Source organism: Ambystoma mexicanum, chromosome 1p (assembly GCF_040938575.1).
Source record: "Ambystoma mexicanum isolate Mex_15411 chromosome 1p, UKY_AmexF1_1, whole genome shotgun sequence".
NCBI classification, from domain to species: Eukaryota; Metazoa; Chordata; class Amphibia; order Caudata; family Ambystomatidae; genus Ambystoma; species Ambystoma mexicanum.
Window position 1 is genome coordinate 1,160,545,021 of NC_090921.1, and position 22,574 is coordinate 1,160,567,594.

The following is a 22,574-nucleotide window of genomic DNA, read 5'->3' on the forward strand; positions in this document are numbered from 1 at the left end:
TACTGTCCTGGCTGTACCGACTGCCGGGTGATAGCAGTGAGGCTAGCCGCAAGGTCTCAGGCCACAGGAGTTGTGACCATTGATATACACATGTTCTAGATAGAGTTGAGTATTATTGGGAGCTGGGATCTTTTCTGGAGACCAGGTACCTTTCCTACTCAGTGTAATCAATCTACATACAGCCACTCCCTGGCCTAGTGGGAAGTCCTCCTGTAGGAGGCCCACACTAATGATGGCCTCATCTATGAGTCCAACATTCACTATAGCTTGCTTTGTTAAGACCTTACAAGCATGATCCCCTTTCCTATGGCCCAGCTCCTTACACACGGAAAACCTTTGGGTGGTGAGAACGTAGGTGTCCCAGAGTTATGTGTGCCTGCTCTCTTTTCAGTGTGTACGGCTGAACTAAAGTTTTGGGATTTCCTGTCATTCTTATGATGACCTGACTTCGAAAAGGATTGATAGACATTTGTCCTTGCCATCCTTGTTAACTTTTTTTGCCTGAAAATTTCTCTCCCGGTTTGGGGGTGCTCGTGTGAGTCTTTTTCTGGATTTGAGTACTCAAAAACCTGTCGGCAGCCATTGCAACTCTCTCAGGTCTGTGATAGTTTTGTAGACAAGATGCTGGTGTAGTTCAACCTCGCAATTCTTCAATACATGCTCACAAGAAAACAAATTGTACATCCCTTTAAATGTGTCAACTTTGTTACCAACCATCCATCCGCTCAGATAATTCAACGACAACTGTGTGAAAGTTTCAAATGTCCGCCCATTCTTCTTTCTGAGCTCTCTGAAGCTCTTTAGATACTGTTGAGGTGCTTTACAGAACTTCCTTTCCAAAGGAGGGCTGCCTTCATGCTATAAACGGCCCTTTGCTCAGGCGTTAACTGAAGAATTGCATCAGTGCCTGGTATCAGTAAGCACCTCGTCGGGGCTGCCGCCCACAGTACCTCGTTCACCTCCTGAAGCTCAAAAGCAAGCTTGAGTGCTTCAAACAAGTCAAAAATATCCTTGCCCACTTTGTAAGCCTGCACTAAGTCTTTGGGGATGTGGCGCTGGGGTTTATCACGGCACCCTGTTTTGAGCCACTGTATTCACTGGAGGTGGATTGGTTGGCCTCCCTTTTCTCTTCGAGTGCTAGCTTGCACGTGACCATGTCCCGCTGTTTCCGTTCCTCCAGCACTAGTCTCCTCTCCTCCAACAAGAGCTTTCTAGCCGCTACATCGTTAACAGCAAGAACAATTACTGCGCCATATAGAGACTGTGCTGAGGCCTGGGACCTGCGGGATGTCGCACTACCCATTGACCTCTGTGACACTCGAGTGTTGAGAAACCATGATTTCCCACGGAGGGACGGTTGGCGAGAAACACTGTCCATACTGTCTTCCTCGTCATCTCCCACAACCTATCCAAGGTCTTCATTCGGGGTCACAGTGTTTAACCTGTCCCCTGGGGTCTTCTCCCCAACTGCCCTCACTTTTACCCAAGCTTGGAGGCTTATCAGCAACTCAAGTTTATTAACCGTAGTGCTGTGGGGAAGTCCCCTCTCTTGAAATAGGACGCACGGGACATCCTTGCTCATGCCTTTGACAGTCTATGTCAAGATCCATGATTATGTCAAATACCTAGCAGGGTCTAAACGTTACCTGCAACAGTACTTTTATCGTTGAGTGTCTAAGCTGTGCGCAAGGCTCCAACTAGATCCGACCGCCTGCCACTAATGTGACTTATCAACTTCCGGGGCACCAGTGGTCCAGGGATGAAAATAGGTATCTAAACCATCAATCAGCCCCACACCTCTAGTGCACCAGAAGGGATCGAAACAGATTGGAAACACAAGCAAATTATAAACCTACTTGTGCAATTTTGGTAACGTGGACGGAATGGCAGGCTGATCGCCAAAAGGATGTGGATAGTTGGTTAGTTGCAAAACAGCGAAAATACAATTACCCAATGACAAAGGGGACTGTCCAGTCAATGTTGAATAAAAATATCTACTTTATTATCACAACAGACAGTTCTTGCACACTATGAAATAAAAACCAATGTGCAAAGGAATGCAGAGTACAGACAGTTTCAAAGATGGAAAAGCGATGCACTCTGGATACTGACAGGAGGGTGGTCAGTAAAGTAAATAATCGCAACAGTTCAAGGATACTTGGTTCCAGCACAAAGTGAGCAATGGGTCATAAAATGTCTATAGGGGCTTTTGGAGAAGGCCTTGTGCCTGTTAGGTGTTCTTGGCGCTCAACAGGGTGGAGTCGGTTCCAGGGCACTTTGCAGCTTCTGCGACAGTTCAAGAAAGGAGACAGCTGTGGGAATTTCGCTGAGTGAAGCTGGGTGCAATGCAAAAAATAGCAAGGGGGCCTCACCTAATTTTTTGCCATGGGCATCACCATTACATGCAACAACACTGGGGCTACAGATATGTAATGTTCGTAATTAGTTTCTGGCAGAAAAGCATGGCCCCATGCCTGAGAAGAAGCCCAGGAAAAAGCTGGAGAAAGTTAATGTCACAGCCCCTGGTTGGGTGATCTGGTCCTCAATTTACCCAAGAGATACTAGAGTGGAGATTTCTTCTCTGGGCCCAGGAAGGCTTGCTAAACTGCAAGTCCTCAAGAGTCCCTTCCATCAGAACGTCTTTCTGACCTGCTACACAGAGGAGTCACCATGAGGCAAGAGCATCGAAAAATGAGCACACAAACAACATGAGGCCTTCAGCTGCAAATGAAGGATAAACTAAGCTATGAACCTGAAGAAGCACAAAAACAGTAGCTCCCCAAGTGGTACATCTCCTACTTGAACTCCCAGTGATGGATATCACCTTATTCTTCCGACACCAAAGTGGCACGGCCATCATACTTCTCTTTCTCTTACCAATATCTTCTGTGGCCCTACAGCTCCCCTGCCTGCTATAAGATACATTTTAGTTGAACCACAACTGCTGTTGGTCCACTAGAACATGGGAACAATTCCCCCTGACCTGCAACCTCCGATGGAACCTGAACAATCACTTAGCGCAGTCTGAAACTGCTGAAGGTGCCTGATCGCAATGATTGAACCACTCCACTCCACTCACTTAGGAAAGTCACCCAAGTGAATAGTGAAGGTATAGGGAATTTTTGCTGCAGTAGATTTCATCGTGGTAGAAATCATCTCATTTTTTACACTGGATTTACCACAAATATATGTGGGTGATGGGTTTAGGTGAATAATTAATGTAGAAGGTAAGGGCAGTGGGTGTGGGGGGTCTCCCCCATATATACTTGTAGCAAAATCTTTCCGTAGAAAAAACATGCGATTGTTTCAACTTCAATTAAAACAAATTGAAGAAATTGCATATAACTGTACAGAAACATGGTTATATATTTAACATTGGGGCATATGCATAACACTCGCATTCACACAGCTCAGCCAACCAGAATCCTTTGAATTTCTCCCACTTTTTCCTAAGAAAGCCCATGGTTGAATGAATAATTGACCTATGGTACCCTTTTGGGCACCAACTGATGAACTTGATATCTCAAAATGCTGGTTGATCTTGGACCTTGTAAATAGCCTCACTTTAATAGGGTAACAAACTAAAAACACTCCCCTCAAAGACATGTGACTTCAGGAATCTGAATGTGTTACTTGTAGTCTGCACAAACCTGCTTTTTGTTAAACATATTGAATTATATTCATGTAGCTCTGTATGTACTTTCCTTCATTTAAAATAGTACTGTTTTACCATGTCTTCTTGTCTGCCCACTCCCTTCATAGGGGATGGACTTGATCACTCAGCCACAGAAACCGGTAAGAAGATACTATAGGAAGCTTGTCTAGCTTTTAACACATTGCCGGAAGACTCCTAACAATGGTGATAACATTCGTACATATTTGCAAAAAAGAAAAAATATTGATTTTCCCTTTAAGTGAACTCTCAATAGAAGCTACAAACTGAATGGAACCGAATGGAAGGCTTAACTTACTTCACTGATTAAAGATCTGTTCAGCCCTGGACCAGTTGGGTCAAGGCACCTTAGTTTGTAGGTGTGTGTGTGCCATGCTATTTCTATGGTGCAGCTTCACACAGCTCCACCAATGTACATTAGTTCTTAGATGTGACACTACCTGTGAAATTCCTGTGTTAGGACGGGTCCATAGTGCAAAAACTGTACCTCTGTCTGAGCTGTAGCTAGCCTCCTGTTGCCCCAGTACTGCCACCTACACACAACTATGCCGGTGTACCCTTGTCTGAAGTTGAAGAATAACCCCTGCTATTCCAATGCATGATCAAACACACAGCTCTGCCAGTGCACCTATGTTTAGCTATATTTTTTATTTACTTGAATTTTTGTCCAGCACTGGCCGTACCAAGAGAGTGCCTTGAATAGTTCAAAAGGAGACAGTGAAAAACAAGTTACAAAATGATCAGGACAGCACAGAAAGGTTAGCAAAGACAATGGATGGCAGGGAACGTAGTTTGGCAGGTTAGATATGAAGAAAGAGGTATGCCGAAAGAGGTATTGTGACGGATTGTATTCTGCTCTGCAGAAGTACCAGGATGAGTAGGGGATAAATGGCCCACTCGGCTGTCACACTTCTACAAACCAAAACACAGTGCAATTATAAAGGTAAAACAGTCACTGTTAAGAGACATACCTCCTTTGCCTTTTGTGGGCCGAGGGAAGGCTATGCTCTTAAGAGGGGTGAGGAGGTGAACCAGTAGTGATGCAAACAGTATCACAACCAAAATAAAGTGAACGTCCATTGAAGTTTCTATACAAATATATATACTTTAATCAAACACACAATCTGCACGTGGAACAAATGAAAGCACTGTATAAAAAAAACCCACAGGAAGAACAGAGAAGATGCAACAGACTGGAGAAAGTAGCACTCTGCGTAGTTCCAGGGGTGGTAGGAAAAGTACTAACCAAAAGAAGGATATCTTGGTTGAAAGCCAGAGTGATCGTGACCTAACCAGCCTCTAGGGCCCAAGTGGACTGAGAGAGTAATTCAGAGTCAACAGTACCTAGATTCAGTCAGACCTGGTGTTGAACCTAGATGCAGACTGACCAGGCTCAGTTCAGGGACATAGTGTCATGATCTCTGCTTCCAAAAGGTCAGGGTTTTCCCAACTCCCTTGGAAGCAGATCCATAACCCAGGTTCCGAGTGCCAACCAGTCCTAATTGGGACCTTTTGGACCCAGTCCTGGCGCCAGTGGCACCAGGCTCATAAATATGCCCAGTCCCAGTGCTGGAAGCGCCGGGCTCATAATGCTTGGGTGGACTTACCTGCAGCAGACCATGCTGCTTACTTGCCTGCCAGTTGAGCCTCTGATCCTCTTCTGTTTGGAACTACTTTTCCTGTTGGGTGGGGCAGGAGCCACTCCCTAGATTCAGAACACTGGAACTCTTCTGGAAAGCAGGAACTCTTTTCTTACCTAGGCGTGGCTGTGGAAGGAGACACCTAAGCACTACAGGAGGCTATTTGAACCACACCCGATGGATGAATCTTGCTTTGCGTTATTCTGCATCCTCTGCAGCAGAACGCTCATCGTGTCTTCTGCATCTGATCCTGGGCCTAAGGAAAAAGGCTTACCATCCTGAATCCAGTCTTCAGCAACACCTATAAAGACAAGAAAGAACAGGTTAGCATTACGGTCTTCAGTGACAGCTCTTCACTTACCTGGTCCATCGGCTGTCACCAACGCCTCGCGCTGCATTCCGGCATCTGAAAGACAAAAGCTTACCAACTCTTCGCACGCTCCGGAGGCCTTCGGCGCTGCATCCCGCATCTGAAAGACAAAACAAGGTGCGTTTAAAGACATTGGGGAACTTTAATACTCACGTGCCATTACTCCTTTCCACATCCAACCCAGTGGGTATTCCGGCACCCTGCAGCCGCTCCGAACTTGTACCTGCAAAATAAAAAGACAGTTAGAGCGCATCGTGAAGCAGGCAACAAGCGCTTACTTACGTGCTTCCAGGCGCTTCTATTCATCACACGGGCTCCATCTTCAACTCACTTCAGCCCGTCATCCGCCATCGCCGGAACCCTGCAAAACAAGAAACATCATTACTAAAGACTTTAAAGACATTAGAAATACTCGAAACTTACCGTTCGTGCAGTAAACGACGGACAGCAGTCCTCTGAAGTCAAGAGGCCTGCTCCCCTTATCCAGTGAAGAAACTGGTTACAGCACCCTGCCCCGAGGCAGATGGAGAGCACGGCGTTCACTTACCTAAGGTGAGAGCGTTAACCTTTGGGGTTCTACAGGAGAAGAGAAAGGGAAGAAGAGAGAGACATTCAATAACCCAGTTCCTTAATCCCATATTTTCTATCTGCAGACATCTTACCCTTCGAGTCAGACATACAGTGCACAGAGGTCCAGCGCAAAGAGCCAGCCGTGTGTTACACATCACCTTTGAAGATACGGTATACGCCCAGTCAAGACCGGCGCCTCTACGGGAATCAGGTGAGCGTTACAGAACACAAAGCCTACCACAAAACTCCCGTCCAGGCGCTATGGAAACCTCGGATACCGACCAGCTAGCCCAGTTACTTGGGGAACTAAGGGCAGAAGTGCATGCAGCCCGTCAGGAAATGAACGCTCTAAGAAGGGAACTGATTATTTCCAAGGAGCGAACAGATGATCTCGCTAGACAATTGCTACAGTCACAAGCCGGACAGACCCCGTTACCCGCATCTGGGGGAAATCTTCCTTCTACATCCTCTATGAATCCAGTGCAGATCAACCTACCTGGGAATGTACCTCTGGCTCCGCCCGAACGATTTTCTGGTGACCCAAAGAGGTTTGCAGTATTTATCAATCAGTGCCGGTTGCATTTCTTATGCCGGCCAGCATCCTTTCCAACTGATCAAGCTAAAGTAGCTTTCGTGCTTTCGTACCTTAGTGGCAATGCGGCAGACTGGTCGATCCCTCTAGTAAATCAAGATGATCCGGTCCTCCATGATTTTCAAGCTTTTCAGCTCAGTATGGAAAAACTGTTCGCAAGACATTCACAGGGGCAGGCCTTGGACAATGAGCTTCTTTCGTTGCGACAAGGTAATCAAGACCTTTTGGCTTATATTGCGTCTTTCAACAGACTGATAGTGGAAACTCAATGGCCTGAGGACAAAAGGATTACGCTGTTTTATAGAGGTCTACGTGGAGAGCTCAAAGATGTGTTAGCCCAAGTAGTGAATCCCCCACAAGATTGTTCGGACTATATAGACTTTCAAATAGATCACAGACTGCAGAACAGGAAGGCCGATCGTTCCAAGTTTGATGCTCGAGTATTTTCCAAACCGCCAACTCCTTCCAAAGGAGTAGACTCCGGGGAACCCATGCAAATAGGGGGTCTGAAAGGTCCTCTAACACAAAAGGAGCGGGAAAGGAGAAAACAGTTGCAATTATGCCTCTATTGCGGAAACTCAGGGCACTTTCTTCGACACTGTCCGGTGAAACCTGCCAAGAAGGCAGTAGGAGCTGCAGTTACCAAAGTTACAAACTCTGAGCAGGGAAACGACCTCGCCCGACAAGAATAGAGGTCCTCTTGCCGAGCGTGAAAACCAGTTCCGTGACCTCGCATTTCGTGATGCCTATGGTCCTCATTAGCCCTGATAATCCGGATCGATTAGATGCAATTGAAGCTTACGTCGACAGCGGTGCCATCGGCAATTATGTGGATCATGAAATGGTTTTGAGGATGAATCTAACTCTTTGTCCCAAGGCTGTAAAGGACGTCATTACTACGGTGGATGGTACGGAGATAGCCTCCGGGCCAGTAACGCATTCCACTCAAGAGGTGACGCTAGTAAGTCAAGATGGACACCATGAGAAGATCGTGTTCGATGTGATCAAGGCCCCTCAGTTTCAGATTATTCTAGGAATACCTTGGTTAGAGAAACACAATCCTCTGATCGATTGGCGAGCAAGAACGGTCCAGTTTCCAGAATGTGTCTCTACTTATCACCCTCCACCTGGTGTTGCACTGGCAGCAATTTCTTCAGAGACTCCCCAGTTACCTCCCGGATACCTAGAATACCAAGATGTTTTCCGGAAGGATCAGGCTAACTCTCTACCTCCTCATAGGTCTTATGACTGCCAGATAGACCTGATACCTGGATCTACTCCTCCTTGTAGTAGAATTTATGCCCTCACCGAGCCTGATAACCTTCACCTTCGACAATACCTGGATCAATACCTGGCAAATGGGTTTATTCGTCCTTCCAAGTCCCCTGCTTCTTCAGCTTTGTTCTTCATTCCAAAAAAGGAAGGAGACCTTAGAACTTGTATAGATTATCGCTCCCTGAACCAGATCACCGTTAAGAATAGATATCCGTTACCTTTGATCCCTGAACTCCTGGACCAAGTCAGAAAAGCATGCATATATACAAAGCTGGATCTTAGAGGAGCTTACCACTTGGTACGAGTAAAAGAGGGCGATGAATGGAATACGGCCTTCCGCACCAAGTATGGGCTATTTGAATATCAGGTCATGCCCTTCGGACTTTGCAATGCCCCGGCCGCCTTTCAATATTTTATGAACGATGTCCTCAGAGAGCTCATAGATGTGTGTGTTGTTGTTTACATTGACGACATCCTCGTTTATTCTTCATCGGAATCTGAACATCGGAAACACGTGAAAATGGTCCTCGAAAGATTGCGTCAACACAAACTTTTCGCTAAATTGGAAAAATGTGTTTTCAACGTGACTGAAGTTGAATTCTTGGGATTCATATTATCACCTGGCGGAGTGCGTATGGATTCAAAGAAGGTCGATGCAGTTCTCAAATGGCCATCACCATCCTCAGTAAAAGGTGTGCAAAGCATGTTAGGCTTCGCTAACTTTTACCGCAGGTTTATCCCCGAATTCTCTCGAATAGTCCAGCCCATCACTGCCTTGTTAAAGAAAAACAAACGTTTTGAATGGTCTACCGAGGCGGAACAAGCTTTCCAGGATTTGAAGACTAAATTTATCTCTGCACCAATCTTAAAACACCCTCGCCCCGAACTCCCCTACATCGTGGAAACTGATGCTTCAAGCCTTGCCATGGGGGCAGTTCTATCACAAAAGGACCCGGTAACCAATCAGTTGCATCCCGTGGCATTTTGGTCCCGCAAATTCTCGCCTCCTGAAATCAATTACACGATTACTGATAAGGAACTTCTGGCTATCAAGTCTGCCTTTAAGGCTTGGCGGCATTATCTGCTGGGGGCCCGGCACACCGTTACTGTGATTACGGATCACCGAAACCTGCAATATTTGAAAACCGCAAAAGCCCAATCCTCTAGACAACTCCGTTGGGCATTATTCTTTGCTGAGTTTGACTTCATAATTACCTATCGACCTGGTACAAAGAACGGTAAAGCTGATGCCCTTTCTCGGATGGGAGTGGAAGAACACTTGATCAACCCTAAACCTGTACCAATCATTCCTGAACAAAGAATTCTGGGTGTAATCGCCACAGAATCCATAGAGGAAGTTAAGGATAAAGCCAGGCAACTTGTAACTCCAGCAGATTTACAGAATTGGCATCTGCAGGGAAAGGACTTTGCAGTAAAGGACAACTTATTGTATTTCCAAGAACGATTATACCTACCCAGCACAGATTTACAGAAAAAAGTAATCTCTTGTTATCACGATTCTTTAATGGAAGGACATCCCGGTATGGCCAAGACCTCAGAAAAGATCAAGCGCTACTTCTGGTGGCCGTCTTGGAAAAAAGATATCAGAGACTTTATAATGTCCTGTGGAGTATGCGCCCAAAACAAGAGTCAAAAGGAAAGACCAGCAGGCCTCTTACGCCCTATTGACATCCCACCTCGCCCTTGGCATACGCTTTCTATGGACTTCATCACCGATCTACCTCCATGCTCCGGATACAATACGATTCTAGTAATCGTGGACTTATTCTCCAAGATGGCGCATTTCATTCCGCTCAAAGGCTTGCCAACAGCAGCAACTCTGGCCCGAGAATTTCTCGAAAACATCGTCCGACTGCACGGTTTTCCTTCGGTTCTAATTTCGGATCGAGGTAGTCAATTTATTTCTCATTTTTGGCGAAGTTGCTGTCGGTCGGCTCAAATTGATGTGAGACTATCGACCAGTCACCACCCTCAGACCGACGGACAAACCGAGAGGACCAATCAAACTCTGGAACAGTATTTACGCTGCAGGCTGCAACAAACTGAAAAAACTTGGAAAGACATCCTTTGGATAGCCGAATATGCCTATAATAACTCTGTCCATTCGGGAACTGGGAAAACCCCGTTTTTTCTTTTGTACGGCAGTCACCCTCGAACCTCAGAGTTGGATCCCCTCCAAGATCTTGAAACACCAGCAGTAGACTACCTGCATTCTACAATCACCCAAGCCTTTAAGGAAGCTGTTTCTCACCTTCAAAGGGCTAAAGAACAATACAAGAAAGGAGCAGATCAACATCGGAAGGAAGCCCCTCAATATCAAGTAGGGGATCAAGTCTGGTTATCCACCAAATATCTACCTCTAAAAGGGCCACGCACATTCAACCCAAGATACCTTGGTCCCTATTCCATCACTACCATAGTAAATCCAGTAGCGGTCAAGTTGGACTTGCCCCCGCACATGAAGATACATCCGGTCTTCCACGTCTCTCTATTAAAACCCGTGCAACCTCAAACCCGACTAACTAAATCTCCAAAACCTATCCTAGTTGATGGAGAACTCGAGTTTGAAGTCAAAAGCATTTTGGACTCCAAGATCTCCAAATCTAAACTATTTTACCTAATTGACTGGAAAGGCTACGGCCCCCAAGAGAGATCCTGGGAACCTGCTGAATATGTCCACGCTCCTCGCCTAATCAAAAGATTTCACCGAACATTTCCTGACAAGCCAAAACCCCCGGAGAAGCCCGGTTTGGGAGGGGCCTTGAGGGGGGGTACTGTCATGATCTCTGCTTCCAAAAGGTCAGGGTTTTCCCAACTCCCTTGGAAGCAGATCCATAACCCAGGTTCCGAGTGCCAACCAGTCCTAATTGGGACCTTTTGGACCCAGTCCTGGCGCCAGTGGCACCAGGCTCATAAATATGCCCAGTCCCAGTGCTGGAAGCGCCGGGCTCATAATGCTTGGGTGGACTTACCTGCAGCAGACCATGCTGCTTACTTGCCTGCCAGTTGAGCCTCTGATCCTCTTCTGTTTGGAACTACTTTTCCTGTTGGGTGGGGCAGGAGCCACTCCCTAGATTCAGAACACTGGAACTCTTCTGGAAAGCAGGAACTCTTTTCTTACCTAGGCGTGGCTGTGGAAGGAGACACCTAAGCACTACAGGAGGCTATTTAAACCACACCCGATGGATGAATCTTGCTTTGCGTTATTCTGCATCCTCTGCAGCAGAACGCTCATCGTGTCTTCTGCATCTGATCCTGGGCCTAAGGAAAAAAGCTTACCATCGTGAATCCAGTCTTCAGCAACACCTATAAAGACAAGAAAGAACAGGTTAGCATTACGGTCTTCAGTGACAGCTCTTCACTTACCTGGTCCATCGGCTGTCACCAACGCCTCACGCTGCATTCCGGCATCTGAAAGACAAAGGCTTACCTACTCCTCCTGCGCTCCGGAGGTCTTCACACTGCATTCCGGCATCTGAAAGACAAAAGCTTACCAACTCTTCGCACGCTCCGGAGGCCTTCGGCGCTGCATCCCGCATCTGAAAGACAAAACAAGGTGCGTTTAAAGACATTGGGGAACTTTAATACTCACGTGCCATTACTCCTTTCCACATCTAACCCAGTGGGTATTCCGGCACCCTGCAGCCGCTCCGAACTTGTACCTGCAAAATAAAAAGACAGTTAGAGCGCATCGTGAAGCAGGCAACAAGCGCTTACTTACGTGCTTCCAGGCGCTTCTATTCATCACACGGGCTCCATCTTCAACTCACTTCAGCCCGTCATCCGCCATCGCCGGAACCCTGCAAAACAAGAAACATCATTACTAAAGACTTTAAAGACATTAGAAATACTCGAAACTTACCGTTCGTGCAGTAAACGACGGACAGCAGTCCTCTGAAGTCAAGAGGCCTGCTCCCCTTATCCAGTGAAGAAACTGGTTACAGCACCCTGCCCCGAGGCAGATGGAGAGCACGGCGTTCACTTACCTAAGGTGAGAGCGTTAACCTTTGGGGTTCTACAGGAGAAGAGAAAGGGAAGAAGAGAGAGACATTCAATAACCCAGTTCCTTAATCCCATATTTTCTATCTGCAGACATCTTACCCTTCGAGTCAGACATACAGTGCACAGAGGTCCAGCCCAAAGAGCCAGCCGTGTGTTACACATCACCTTTGAAGATACGGTATACGCCCAGTCAAGACCGGCGCCTCTACGGGAATCAGGTGAGCGTTACACATAGGATTCTGGAGGCCACAGCAGCAAGCAGGCGTCAACTAGGAGCAAAGACGGGTGCTCTGTGCAGTAGTAGGGCAGCTCTGGAGGATGCATGTCTGGGTGGTCCCAGGAACGCTTCGCAATTGGCCAGGCCCAGTCAGGCTTTAGCCACCAGTAGGAGGGATTCTCCAGCAACTCGAGTCAGAGGGCGGTGGTCGTCGAAGTGGTGATCTTCGGTGTGTCGATGTGTGATTAATGAGGTGGCAGTTGAGGAGCTAACTGAGTTGAACTGTGGTTGTAACCCGGGGTTAGAGTTGGCATGTGACTCTCCAGCGATTCAGTTCAGGTCCCAGCATTGAGCAGTCGTTTCAAGCATAGCAGATGACTAGCTTAGCCAGGACACAAGGCAGTTTTGAGCTGGTTGAAGGTGCAAGCAATGTTCAGTCTGGTGGAGGAGCTCAGCAACCAGTGCCAGCGACTTCCCTCTCGTTCCATGTGCGGTGAACCAGGGGCAACCAGTTTGGTGCGGTATAACAGGGAGCTTCTGCTGGTCTAGCCTGCTGGTCACTGTGCGGCTCTCTCAAGGGACTAAAGGATAGAATGGTTCCATTCAGGGTTTGCTCTCCCAGCTCAGGAGATTTTGGTGCCGAGTAGTAGGTCCTGATCCGTAGTAGAGAGAACTCGTGATGTGCCCAGGGAGTGGTAGGGGACAGATCTTCCTTCTGTCTTGGATGATTCCATCAACACCTCTGGCTGAAGGCAATGGAAGTCCATTGAGATCTTCAGAACGTATCAGTGCCCTTATGATGTCACACCCAAAGTGCTTTGCTCTAGATTGAGTGGCGGGACAGTAAAGTGAGATTCAAGATAGTGGAAGCCTCCTTCCATTGACAAGAGCCCTCCAGCCTATCATAATCCTGCCCCCTTCTCGCTGAGAAAAAATGCCTTTAGAGATGCAGCACCCTGGTGTGAGGATACTCCTTTTGAACATGTGTGCTCCTTTAATGCCCGGACCCGGACAGCTGCCTGCTGTCTTGGGCTGACCTGCCTCATAAAGAGATAAAAGAGGAGGTCCGGTGCTCCAGGTTCTTAACCTTCCATTTGTCGGTCTACACCCGGCTGAGCGGGATACACATCACCTTCCAAAGCAGAGCTGACTCACAGGAGCTGACAAATGGGTGATATCAATTGGAGTGTGGTGGTCATAAGCAGTACCATGTACTATACGTAAACTCAGGCATAGCAGAGTTTACCCTGCCACCAGCTTGGTTTACATATGAGCATCATAGTTTTGGGTACAGGGGGCATATCTTAAATACTGTCTCTGCGCAGCAGGTACTTAGCGGCCTCGGCTTCTCTCAAGCGGGCACATTGTGATCTGTGAACCTGCTCTGTGCCACAAGTAGAGCAGGCACGGCAGATCGGGCTACATATGTGGCAGGGCACGAGTGCACTATACTTTTGGCATGGAGTAGATGGGTAGAGGGAATGTTTGGCAGATTACCCCTTCTGGAGCTGCAATTACCCTCATTCCATGTGTTAATAAAAATAAAAAAAACCTAAAGCTTTGGAATCCTTCCAGGTGGCAATTCGTCACAGGTATGTTTTGAGGCTTTTTCCAAAAGTGATAATGGAGGGAGTGGCGCGGGTGTGGAATGGTAGCGTATTCCAGGCTCTGGGTGAATGCTTGTTTTTGTGTGCACATCAGTTTGTAGAGTGAAGTGTGTAGGAGGTGTTGGCTTTGCTTGTCTAGTGTTTGTGAGGGTGATGGGTTTCAGTGTATCTTGAAGGTGGGGTGATCTTTTAGGTGCACAGCTTTTTATACTATGTAGAAACCTTTGAAAGCAACTCTCTGGGGTATGGAGAGCCAGTGGGGCTGTGAGAGAGCTCGGGTAATGTGTGCGTGTTTGGATAGTTGCTGGTGCTGGAGTCCAGTGAGGAGAGCGTTTCCATAGTCCACCTTGGAAAAAACTAGTGTTTGAACTGCGGTGCTTAAGTCGTCAGGGGGAAGGATGTGTCCGATCTTGCGTAAGAGGTGTAGCTGAAAGTTGCATGTTTTGGTGAGGCGTGAAGGGCAGGTGCCAGTCAGCAGTGAAGCATGGGGACTAGTGATGTGTGGGTTGTCTGTGGTGGGTTCTTTGATCCAGCGGCTGAGAATGGGTTTGTGCCTCAGGTAGAGGGGGGACATGAAAAGGAATTATGTATGACAAGTCCTCTTCACCTATTGTGTGTTGCTGTTCCTTCTTGCGTACACCTCCTGGTGCGCCATACACACCATAGTCGTGAGCCACAGTCTTGCCTGCTTTTCCAGTAAGAAAATGAAAAACACTGCATGCCCCGTCCCCAGCATAGAAGCATTACCCAATGCATCAGTGCTAAATCCCTCAGGACTGCTTATCCACTGCTCAGATGCACATACACTATCCACCTCAACCTTCATCACCTGCTTTTCTATGGCGAGACCCACAACGCTATGTACCCCTTTCCAGAGGACCCCTCTGCCAATTCAAGGCCAGTCCCTGAATTAGCAGAGGGGTGCTCTGGAATGGGGTGCACTTAAGAAGTGCAGTGACCCAATTGAACATGATGGTTGCCCCCCTTGCTGAGAGCGGAAAACAGCCTGGGGCACCAATGGGGTGCATACATTATAATGGATTCAAATGCAGCCCTGGATTAATAGCTAGCAATTATCACGAGTCGGCCAGCCAGCAGGAAGCTGAAACGCAAAATACCCACTTTGTATCGCCTTGTTGTCTTTTAACACTGGGACCTCTGCATCAGCCTCTTGATCACAAACAATGTGTATCTTTTCAGTGGGCATTTATAGTGTTTCAGCTCCCTGCTTGTTGGTCGTCCCGTGGTAATCGCTGGCTCTTAACGCCCGGGTTTATTAATTTGCTTTAAATGTACGCTTTGTGGCGTTCGCGTTACAAACTTCATTTGCTGGAGCACTTTAGGGCGTCACTATCAGGTGGCGCCCTGAAGGGCTCCAGCAAATGACCTGGTTAAGCGAACGCTGTAAAGGGCACATATAAAGCCCCAGAACGAAAAAATGATATTGAAAGGAATCTATTGCCGTAGTATACGTCTTATAATTGACTGCTGATTGGCAACACGGGATCAGTTGCAGCCTCTCAGCCCCAACCCCTCCCCCCAACCCCCGCCCCCGGATCTAGGCCCCTTTGATCTGTAAAGGTTGAAATGCCTGAAGCTGTCCTTGCTCAGGGCCGAGGCCCACGTAGAATAAGTACCAGAGGCAGGGCTTTAAGTGGGGTAAGAAATCGAGGGGGGCCCTCATTTGGGGGCGTGGCTTGTGGGGGGCGTGGCCTAAAACGTACGCAAATCGTAAGGTATGCACACACATATATATGCATGTTATATATCTGTGTGCGTACCTTACTATGGTTTGTGTACTTTGCAAGCCATCTTTTCTAAACATAGAAATATTTATTTCTATGTTTAGAAAAGATGGCTTGCAAAGTACACAAACCATAGTAAGGTACGCACACAGATATATAACATGCATATATATGTGTGTGTGCATACCTTACGGTTTGCCTACTTTTCAGGCCATTTTTTTTTAAACATTTCGGTTTTATAAAAGATGGCTTTGAAAGTACACAATTCAAGCCATCTTTTATAAAACTTTGACTACGGACAAAATTGTCCGTCGGCAAAGATTTATAAAAGATGGCTTGAATTGTGTACTTTTCAAGCCATCTTTCATAAACCTCGAAAAATGTCGAGGAATCCCCAGGTTCGCCGAGGGTTAAAGACGCCTCGGCGACCTGGGGAAACAAAGGGACAGTAACTGCCTCTGGTGACCCCTCGCGCGAGAGGTCACCAGAGGCAGTTACTATGACTTACAGAAGTGGCAGCCAGGCACAGCATCGCTGTGGTTGGCTGCCACTTCTGTCAGATGCCTGACTTCATGGCAGGCGCATCTCCCGTCGCGGCTGCCGCTGCGACGGGATAATGCATCCCGCCAATGTTGCGTGCAGTGGAAGGGGGGGCCCCGGCAGGGCCCCGGCTCAGTCCCACTTTTTGGAGACTGCCGGGGCCCGGCCCCGGCAGGCCCCGGCCCACTTAAAGCCCTGCGAGGCCTGATTTGCAGCAGTACACGTTACCGCGCTGCTGAGTCCCACACCCCGAGCTGCAGCGCCCCCTGCTGTATGATAATGTTGCTGTGATCATAATACAACTGCGCTTCCCCAGTGAAACCCACACATGCAGAGACTGTTCACAAAGAGACGTACCTTTACGGAAAAGACGAGAGCTGCAATGCCAAGACACAGGCAGCAGCAGAGCATGTTGAATACGGAGAAGCACAGGTAGTCCTGCTCGTAGACGTGCACGGGTCCCATGATGACCGTGGGCTGGGAGGTCACCACCATGTTCTGACCTTGCATGAAGCCCACGGTGTACTGCGGGTAACCGGGAGGGTACTGGGAGGAGACGAGCACGTTTGGTGGTTGCATTGGGGGGCCATGCGGATAGGCCGTCCCATGGGTGGAAGGTGGGAAGCCGGGCCCTTCCATAGGCGGAGGAGGGTTGCTGGGGGCAGAGGGTTCTGGGGCGTCCTTGGAGTACACAGCATAGTCGTACATTTCGAGTGATGGCTGTTCTCGTCTGATGTGCTGGATGTTGCCTGGACCTTCTCAGATGCGTGCTGAGTAGGACCAGGAAGCAGGACGACAAAGCTTACTCTGGGCCGTTCCTGGAAGAAGAAGCGTATCTTCCATGTCCTTTGTCTCTGTGAAAAGAGGGTGCGGTGTGCCCTGCCTCGGGGCTCAGAGGATTCTGTCTGGGCTCAGAGGATTCTGTCCGTCCTTGTTCATTCAGGCACACAGATAAAGCATCCGCCTCCCTGTAAAACAAAAGCCCACATTCAGGCAAGGAGTGTATTTCCTGCTGCCAGGGAACGCTCGGGGATGGGTGGAAGAATGGGAAAAAGCTGCACACACTGACGGTATCATTAACACTGTAAACAAGTCACTGGCCCTGACCCTCCAAAGTATCTTTGTCACAGACCGACTCGATGACGTGTACTTGAACTGCACTGGCCCCTAGACCCGCGCACCCCCTACCCACCAAAATTCCTTATCAGGGACGGTTCGTGTTGTAACTGTGTACAATACACATCTACTCACTCCAGGCTTCCCCAATGGGTACCTGAACTGCAAAGGCCTACACACCAAGGTCTGCACCAGGGGACGGTTCGTGCAGTAAATATGTGCTATACACATTTACTCACCAAGAATGCTCCACTGTTTTATATTTTAGAAATCCACCCCTGTGTTCCAACAGCTAGATTTGCTCCTTGGTATTTTCCATTTTGTACAATCTTGTAACTTCTCCCAAGTATATATCAGTGGACTTAATCTGCATGCACACGACACCTCCTTTCCCATTTATCACCCCCTAAAACGTAGCCCTAGCTGCAAATAATGTCGGAATAATCTGCCACTTCCCAAGTGTTTTGGTCTTTCTGTAATGCAGCATGTAGGGTTCATAAGCTTGCTTGATTTTTCTCCTCGCCTCTAAATAACAATTTATATCACCTTTCCATCACACCCGCGCTAAAAATACTACACTGGCTACCATTAAAACAGTGAATAAAGTTCAAGTCCATGTGCATCACGCACAGAGCAATACACAAACAAGGCGCAGAATTCCTAAGCAATAAACTACGCCTACATCAACCAACAAGAACACTGAGATCAAGCACCGACATCCGCCTGGAACCAAAACCCTATAACAGAAAAAAACTCAGAGGATCCTCTTTCTCTCACCAGGCGGCGAAAACCTGGAATGACCTACCTAAGAATATACGGAACACAACAAACCACCTAGCATTCAGGAAACTCCTCAAATTGTGGCTCTTCACAGAGTAGCTACAACAGCGACGCACTAGAATGCCCACCCCGTTAAACAACAATGAAAAACACCAACCTCGGTCTCTCCCAAAACGGACATACACAGAACCCAAATGGGAAATAGCAACAAAAGGTCACCATAGACAGATCACATACTCAGACCGAGGCGAAAGCCCTTAAACAACTCATCCACTGCCTCCCAGCCATACCATATCCAAACCCCCAGCAGGCACATTTAGATAGAAAGTTAGTGAGAGGAGACCACAACACCAGTTCCAGCAACCAAGGAGGAGAATAGACACCCAACCCACACCATTCAATCCATCAAGATTAGTACTCCTACAGAGCTCACTAGAATAGAAAGGGGAGGCGCAATTAGAACAGTTACAGAGCGTGTTAGAACAGCACAGGGAGCACCTCACACAAACCTAAAACCCCGCCAGGCGTAACCCCTTCACCCATCCTGATGAGACTGGGAGGCTTGGCGAGCGCCACACTCGGACAGAGTTCTGAATGTTAGCATGTTAAACTTCATACAACACACTAACAAAAAAACTCAGCATTTCTGCACTTATCTCACTCAAAAATCTCACACAACCACCTCTCGCACAACAACCCGCATGCACTTCACAACACATAAGCCGCACCAACAGCACACAAGGACTGACATCGATCCGACACTCACACCAAAGCTCAGCACCCGGTGTATTCCGAGTTGAAGCCGCCAACAGAACACCACTCCTCTCACTATCCTACTCCCGCTTCACCTACTAACCCACCCCACCTTCTCGTTTGCAGATCCGCCAGAGCGCCTGGGGACCAACACCGTTGGTGACGGTGCGCGGTACAAATACCTTTAACATTTCCAAGTGCAAGAGACTGGAAATAGGAAAAAAAAGTGTAACATACCTCATTAGCAGGCCCCAGATTGGCAGTGGGGCATGTTACGTGGAGCCTAAGTTCCTAACTTTGGGTGAGACTTAACTCCTTCAGAAGGACCTGTGGAAAAATTGAAAGAGTTTGCGGGACTTGAACCACACAGCATCGGTGGTTCCAGTTCTGCATCAACTGTTCCGGCCACCCTTGATCTCCCCCGTGGACAAATAGCCCTGAGAATCCTATTCTGCGACTCGCCAAGCTCAAAAGATCTCGCACTGTACACCAGGCTGTGACCTGATATGGACTAATCCTCTGCTCATTGTGCTACCCTTTCCTGTGACACGCATCTATAATTCAGTACCCATGTTCCTGGGCCAGCAACTCATGACTTCAGCCCTGCAGCCAGGATAGAAATGCCATCAAAAAGCAATTGGAAACAAATATGGTGTAGAATGTTTGCTATAGAACCACCCACATCATCACATATTGTTGTTTGCTACCCAAAAGGCAGTCAATATTTCTAGCTCTTATGGAAGTACATGCAATGTATAAATCAACCAAACGCGTCACCTTTCATTTTAGTGACATGATGGTCCTTTGTTGTATTCTGTATTATGGCGCGTGCGGAATGTTGTTCCATGTTTATGGATCAACATTCCACACGGGCCAGTTGGTTGTTGATCTGTTTGCCCAGTGGGTGCACTGCTCCTCTGGGGGTCCAGAATAAACTGGTGAACTACTATACGGTGTCAGTAGCTTACCTCATCCTTCTTTTATGGCGGAGAGGCCCGCTGGCCACCCTGCCCACTAAGGTGTTAAGTGGAGTCGGCCCGGGGATCTGTACTGGCCGATCGCACCACAAAATAACGACTCGTACGCAGGTGGATTTTGGAACTGACACTGGGGCTGGTCCCGTTTTGGCGGGCTGTGCCCCTTTTAATCAAAGAAGCTGCGTGACGCCTTGTTGTCCCTTCCTCTACGCCACACCTGGGAGCGTGGCGGCCCTTCTTACCCTGTCAATTAATTTCTTTCAATGTATTGAGTTTGCACTAAACTGTTCTAACTGGTGTCCTGCAGCAAAGTGCCTTCAACTTGCAGAAAAAAAAACAGCCGCTTAACACTGACCTGGCAAATGCTCACTCCACTACATTTGTCTGCACGCAATCCTGCTAACAAACATTCCGCAAGCCGAACAACATTGTATGATTGGTGCCCTAACCAGAGGGGGCAAACAACATCCTCTTCTTCCAGGTAGGCAGTCAATGTCAGGGGGTTGGACAAATCTGCTACAGTCTTCCACCTGCATCGCTGGTTGGAAGAAAGGAGAGGAGGCCTCCCTTCTCCCGATACCCCTTTTTTGTATATCCCGTGTATACCCCATTCCAGGGCAGCTGTAGTGTGCACATCGGACTCTTTACCCATGCATCCATAGGACCTGATGCATAGGGGCTTCTGCCATTTTATCTGCATTCTGGACTGCAACCGAGGTGTGCCTGTGTCTCCCTTGTGTGTCCACCAGCGGGAAACCCAACATTGGCAGAAAAGGGACAATGATGCAACCAATTAACGCCTCTGCTTGTTTAAATCAGGGACCAGAAAGCAGCAAAGATATTGTGCATCCCAAGTACCGCAGCCCCCCTATCGGAACAGCCTAGATGTCAAATCCAAGGTCTCCTTCGTTGGCATGAGTTCACAAAATGTTATTTTATATGATGCCCCTCATAATCTTCTTCGGTCCCTCGACCAAAAGCGAACCTGCTCCCATTTCCCCACACCTCTGAGGTGGCCCCCTGTGGTGTCTTGTTTCTGCTCAATCCCTCTCAGGGCACCAAAGGTGCTGATGTACTGTATTCTATTCGACGTCCATTCCCCACAGCAGAACCTGATAAGTAGCCCCAGGGCCGGTCTTTTCATCAGGCGGTGCAGGCGGCTGCCTGAGGTGCCAGGCTCCAGGGGGTGCCAGTCTGACTCCAATAACACCATTGTCATCATTTTAAGTACACTTTAACAAAGCCATGAAAAGTCCTTTCTTTTGTTTGCCATGCTCTGGGTGTAGCACAAGCACAGCAATTTCTAAACATCAAGTGTTCTCTTTCCAAAATTACGAGTGTAAAATAACCTAAAATAGCTTCTTTTTAGTATTAATACTGTGCAACCAATGTAAACACAATAGAGGAATGGACGTTCAGAATGTAGTATTACGCTGTAATACAACATGGTAATGTTGGGGCTGCGGGCCACTGAAGCAACAATCTATGTTTTAGAAGTCCATTATTAACGTTTCAGCCTCCCATCCGTGTTGTTACTGAAATAATGCAATCAACTTGAATATTAGTGAATGTCTGCAGGCTAAAAGGGCCCTGCAGATAAGTGATACAGCACCCACGTGTGCTTATATATTTTGTGGGTCTTCCTCGATTCCTGAGCACTCTGCACTCTGCGATCTGTTGTTGGTGTTTGCTAAGAGACTACACAGGGCACACATAGGGCCTCATTACGACTAATAGCAGGCCCGTAATTAGCGCCCTGGTCCCCTAACGGGAACCATAAAGGACGTGTGGTCCAACCACACGTCACTTGCGGTACCCGCTAAGGGACCTTGGAATTGGGCTGTAAGGGATTACCGGCACCGGTCTCCTTACCGGTGCCCGGTATCCCTTACTGCCCACCTCGTAATGAGGCCCATAGACAAAAAGCTGCACCCATCATTATGTTGCACCTGGTCACGCACCAATGCGCATACTGGCACTGGAGAAGCACCAGGTCAGGCACTTATGAGAAGGTGGGAAACGGGGACATGGGGAGCGGACAGGTACCAGTTAGACTGTTGTTAGCACACGCATTTGTATGCATACATTTTTAGGCAATTGAAATCAAATGCGTGTTTGTACATGCATGTCAGTTGATTGATTGGAAGGGTAGGGGCATGAGATTGTGCATTCTCACAGCAGTCCTTAAGTGTGTGGTTTCAGAGGTGAAGGAGAGAGTTAACTGGTTGTAACATTGAAGCTGCACTAGAATATTTGCATTAGAATGTGTAAAGAAGTTAGATTCCCCCACACGAGTAAACCCCCCCCATATCATCTCTGAAGTTAGCACCTCTCCAACATTTTGGGGGGCGCTAGCAATGCTTCCCGCCTGGGGTGAAAACTGGTCTAAGACCGGCCCTGAGTACCCCACAGGCTAAAAAGGATAGGTCTGTGAGCTCTTAGCCCTCCCCACCGGTGGCCTCTTCACACGCCACCTTGTGCCTTGCCCATGTGACTTAGTTACACAAGGGGACGATTTGAAGCTAGGACACCGAGTGTCTAAACCAGTGGTCAAAGTGTACAAAAGAAGTAGTGGAACTATGTTACCTGCTGGCCTGCAGCCGCTCACCACAAACCCCACTGCCATTCCTCCTCCTACGTGGCAATCCAATCCCCCAAACACATCAGCTGTTTAAGGGAATATTCAGTGCAGTGCA

The 22,574-nt window shown here is 47.9% G+C and overlaps 1 protein-coding gene across 1 annotated transcript in view; it reads right to left on the bottom strand.

Moving 5' to 3' along the window:
- LOC138450571 (interferon-induced transmembrane protein 3-like) overlaps nucleotides 1–17,179 on the bottom strand; it is a 32,185-nt gene extending 15,006 nt beyond the window's left edge. Inside the window, exon 1 of the mRNA XM_069604845.1 lies at nucleotides 16,610–17,179. Within this exon, the coding sequence (XP_069460946.1) occupies nucleotides 16,610–16,960 (351 nt within the window). The 5' untranslated portion in view covers nucleotides 16,961–17,179. The remainder of the gene's footprint in view (nucleotides 1–16,609) is intronic.
- Nucleotides 17,180–22,574: the final 5,395 nt, after the last annotated feature.